Source organism: Ursus maritimus, unplaced genomic scaffold, assembly GCF_017311325.1.
Source record: "Ursus maritimus isolate PB19 unplaced genomic scaffold, ASM1731132v1 scaffold_7, whole genome shotgun sequence".
NCBI lineage: Eukaryota > Metazoa > Chordata > Mammalia > Carnivora > Ursidae > Ursus > Ursus maritimus.
This window is the reverse complement of record NW_024426885.1, coordinates 48745-52819: the sequence shown is the minus strand read 5'-3', so window position 1 is coordinate 52819 and position 4075 is coordinate 48745. Positions and strand designations below refer to the sequence as shown.

Sequence of the window (4075 nt, the reverse complement as noted above, 5' to 3'; positions counted from 1 at the left end):
GCTCTAGCGGCTTGGGTTACGTGTCCCTGAAGGTTGCTGCGAGGGGGAGAAGGGAACTGTGGGGCCCACGGGCACTCAGCGGGGGCGGGGGTGTTGTCGGCTTGGCCGCAGCGGGACCTGACGTGCAGGTGCGACCCCCGGCCCCGGGGAGGGGGGGTCCTGGTGCCCGGAGCGAGGGTGGCTCTGGGGCCCGTGGGTCCGGGGCTGGGCTCGGGCTGTGCTCGCAGGGGTTGCTTCGTCCGGAGCAGGCGAGCTGTGGAAGGCCCGGCGTGTGCTTCGGGGAGCTTGGCGACGTGGGCGGCGGAGTGCAAGGTGACAGCGGGGGCGGGGGTGGGTCTGCAGACGGTCCGCGTCCACGTCCACGTTCCAGCTCTGCCCCTGAAGCGTCCTGGGCCGCGTCAGCAAGTTTTAGGACGTTCCCTTTTCTCCCCTGTGACGCGAGCGTCTTGGTGAATAGTGGAGTGACCCCGATTCCCGGAGAAATCATTGTGAAGGGCGTGGGCGCCCGGCTCATACTGTGAGGCAGTTCTGTTTGCGGGGTTTCCTGGAGTCTCATCAGCAGGCCAGGTGTCGGGTCCCCCTGCGCTGGGCAGCCTGCCGAGCTCTTGCGTTTTCAGAAGTTTATGCAAGACTTAGTTTCCAGGGACCGCTGGTTCTAGGAGAGATGGTTCGGCCCCGGATGACAGTCCTGTCTTCTTTGGAAGAAGGTAGCTGTTAGGAAGCACGAAGGGGAGGCGCCCCGTGAACAGAAAGGCGACCTGAAAGATACCCCTGTGACCTGAACCCTTCCACTAGCGCCTCAGAGCAGAGGCGGAAGAGTCCCAGAGAGGAGAAGACCCCAGCTTTGCATGGCCGAGCAGTTATTGATGCTTCTGCCCAGAGTGAACAAGATTTGGGGGATACCGCCTCCTCCAGAAGTTGTCAGAGACTGCGTGTTATTGGAAAGTTGGACCTGCTTTCAGGAGACCTGAGCCAGGCTGAGACGGGTAGGCAAAGGCCCGGGAAGTGTTCTTCATGGGAGGGGTCTGAGGCGGAGGGATAACCTGCTGCAGCTGAGAGAAGCCATCTGCCCGTGCTTGCGAAACACTCCCATGGCTTGCTTCTCCCCTCATTTGTTCCTGTGATCTGAACTCTCTCCACCTACGTAGCTAGAGATGTGCTGATGCTCCCTCTGTCTTGAATGTGCTTCCTGATGCTCAGGAAGGGTTTGCCAGGGCATCTCTGCCTTATAAGAAGGATGGGGGGAAATGGATTGGAGGATGTAAGTGGTCTGCCAGGTTCACAGGATTTGCATACATCAGGCATCCTGACTTTTGGATAGTGTTATCTCTTTTGCCACAATTAAGCCACAACACATGTTTGTTTCTGACATCATTTTTGATAAATGAGGTCAACTTAGAACAACCATTTCTTAGAAGAACTGAAATATGCCTATCCCATTTTCCCTGGTGCTTATCCTGGCTTACGTGTGCTCAAGGCATTTATAATACAGGTGTTTCCCGCTGAAGGCCAGTAATCTGTCAGTGAAAATCAAAAATTCTGCAGTACCACGCCAGGAGCCTGTTTTTCCATTTTTCATTGTGTAAAATGGGAAAATTAGACCGCATCACATTTCTTCTCTAAACTGTTTTGTTTTGTTTTGTTTTTGGAATGTAAGTAAAACACCACATGTGCCCAGCGGTAATCACCAGACTCCTGTAATGAAGTAACAGTGTTAAGACGTAGTCTTCTGAAAGGCAGACAGTTGTTTTGTGTGGTTCTCATAGTCTCTCGTCCAGCAGCCTCACTAAAGTCCATCGAGTGCGCATTCTTTATGCTCCTCAGAAGTTCTGTATGTGGTTGTCAAGTTCTGTTGGTGGTACTTGGTGTGTAATTCAAGACTTTCTCCCCCATGTGATTTTGTTAAAAACATCCTGGGTTTGGGGCTTTAAAGTATCACTTTAGCATTTTCTGGGTAACAGGCCAACCACATTTAATGACTTTAAACAACAGTCATTTTATTTTTTTGAAGTCCTGTGGCTCAGCCCCTGGGGCTAGGTTTGCTTGATCCATCCCTGTGCTAGTGTTGCCTGGTTCACAGTAGAGGCCATGATCACCTGCTGCCATGACTAAGGTTGGTGGGTTGGAGAGGACTTCGTTTACTGTTTTGGTTGGTGCTGGCTGTTGGCTAAGCCATGTGTCTCTATCAGCTAGCCCTAGGCCTCTTCACAAGGTGTTAGTGGAAAAGTGCTCCTCATCCCGTGTCCGGGTTGCATGTGCTGAGCTCCTTTTGACGAAAGCAGGTCAGATGGCAAAGCCCACGTCAGTGTTGGAGGAAGTGAATATAGAGAAGCAAGTCATTGAGAACCATTACTGGAACAGTGCACCACAACAAAATGTACCACGTACCTTACATGTGTCTTCTGTAAAGTCATGGGCCAGCAATGTTGTTTTGCTGGGTGTTTCCTTTCTGTGAAGATGCCCTATTTAAACTGCAGGTGTCCTCATGGAGACACGACTGTGAAGCCCTGAGTGTGTGTCTCTATTAATAGGAACATAGTTAAACAATCATTATTTAAGTAAGCATCTTTAAAATCTTAAATCGATTCTTACTATTAACTGTTGATAAGTCAGTAGGAAATATGTGTTTCGATTAACTAAAGGTAAACGATATGTGTAAATTAATGGGCTTGTGGGTACTCCTTCAATACGGTCTTTGTTGCTGCCCTTTCTCAAGGTAATAGAATATTCTTGTCCCACAGGAGGTGCTCTCTCTCTGTCTCTCTCTCTGTCTCTCTCAGTTGTCTTTTCTAGCTAATGTGTAGAGAGCTTCAGACGAGAGAATCTGGGATCTGGGAGCAAGCCACAGCAGTCCTGTCATGACCCTAGTCCATTCGCCTTCTCTCCCAGCTATCTTTCCAGAGTCCTCTGTGCATTTCCAAGAGCAGCGGAAGATGAATACATCTCTGGTGAGTTTGTTTCTTTATCCCTCAGCTTGTTTTACAGGGTGCTTCATGAGCTTGATGAGGAAGGGCTCATACTTTATTATTTTTTTATTATTTCTTAATTATTTTTTATTTTTTATTATGTTATGTTAGTTACCATACAGTGCATCATTAGTTTTTGATGTAGTGTTCCATGATTCGTTGTTTGCTTATAACACTTAGTGCTCCATGCAATATGTGCCCTCCTTAATACCCATCACCGGGCTGACCCATCCCCCCACCCCCCTCCCCTCTAAAACTCTCAGTTTGTTTCCCCAGAGTCCATAGTCTCTCCCCCTCTGTTTCCCCGCCGCCTTTCTTTTTCGCTTCCTTCTCCTAATGTTCTCCCTGCTATTCCTTAATTTCCACAAATGAGTGAAACCATATGATAATTGTCTTTCTCTGCTTGACTTATTTCACTTAGTATAATCTCCTCCAGTCCCATCCATGTCGATGAAAATGTTGGGTAATCATTCTTTCTGATGGCTGAGTAATATTCCATTGTATATATGGACCACATCTTCTTAATCCATTCATCTGTTGAAGGGCATCTCGGCTCCTTCCACAGTTTGGCTATTGTGGACAATGCTGCTATGAACATTGGGGTGCATATGGCCCTTCTCTTCACTACGTCTGTATCTTCGGGGTAAATACCCAGTAGTGCAATGGCTGGATCATAGGGTAGCTCAATTTTTAACGTCTTGAGGAACCTCCATACTGTTTTCCAGAGTCACTGCACCAGCTTGCATTCCCACCAACAGTGTAAGAGGGATCCCCTTTCTCCACATCCTCTCCAACGTTTGTTGTTTCCTGCCTTGTCCATTTTTGCCATTCTAACTGGCGTAAGGTGGTATCTCAATGTGGTTTTGATTTGAATTTCCCTGATGGCTAATGATGTTGAAAATTTTTTTATGTGTCTGTTAGCCATTTCTATGTCTTCATTGGAAAAGTGTCTGTTCATATCTTCAGCCCATTTTTTGATTTGATTATTTGTTTTTTGGTTATTGAGTTTGAGAAGTTCCTTATAGATCATGGATATCAGCTCTTTATCTGTAGTGTCATTTGCATATATCTTTTCCCATTCTGTACGTTGCCTCTTTTTTTTTTTTTTT

At 47.6% G+C, this 4075-nt stretch overlaps 1 protein-coding gene across 4 annotated transcripts in view; it reads left to right on the top strand.

The window, feature by feature from the left end:
* The window catches only part of ZNF717 (zinc finger protein 717), a 13158-nt gene continuing 9083 nt past the window's right edge, over positions 1-4075 (top strand). Inside the window, exons 1-2 of one of the 4 annotated variants that reach the window (XM_040624620.1) lie at positions 1-128; positions 2742-2948. In XM_040624620.1, coding sequence (XP_040480554.1) covers positions 2859-2948 — 90 coding nt within the window. In that variant the 5' untranslated portion in view covers positions 1-128; positions 2742-2858. Of the gene's footprint in view, positions 129-195; positions 987-2741; positions 2949-4075 lie in introns of those variants that run through there. The other 3 variants (XM_008686168.2, XM_008686161.2, XM_008686153.2) reach the window with 3 other exon arrangements.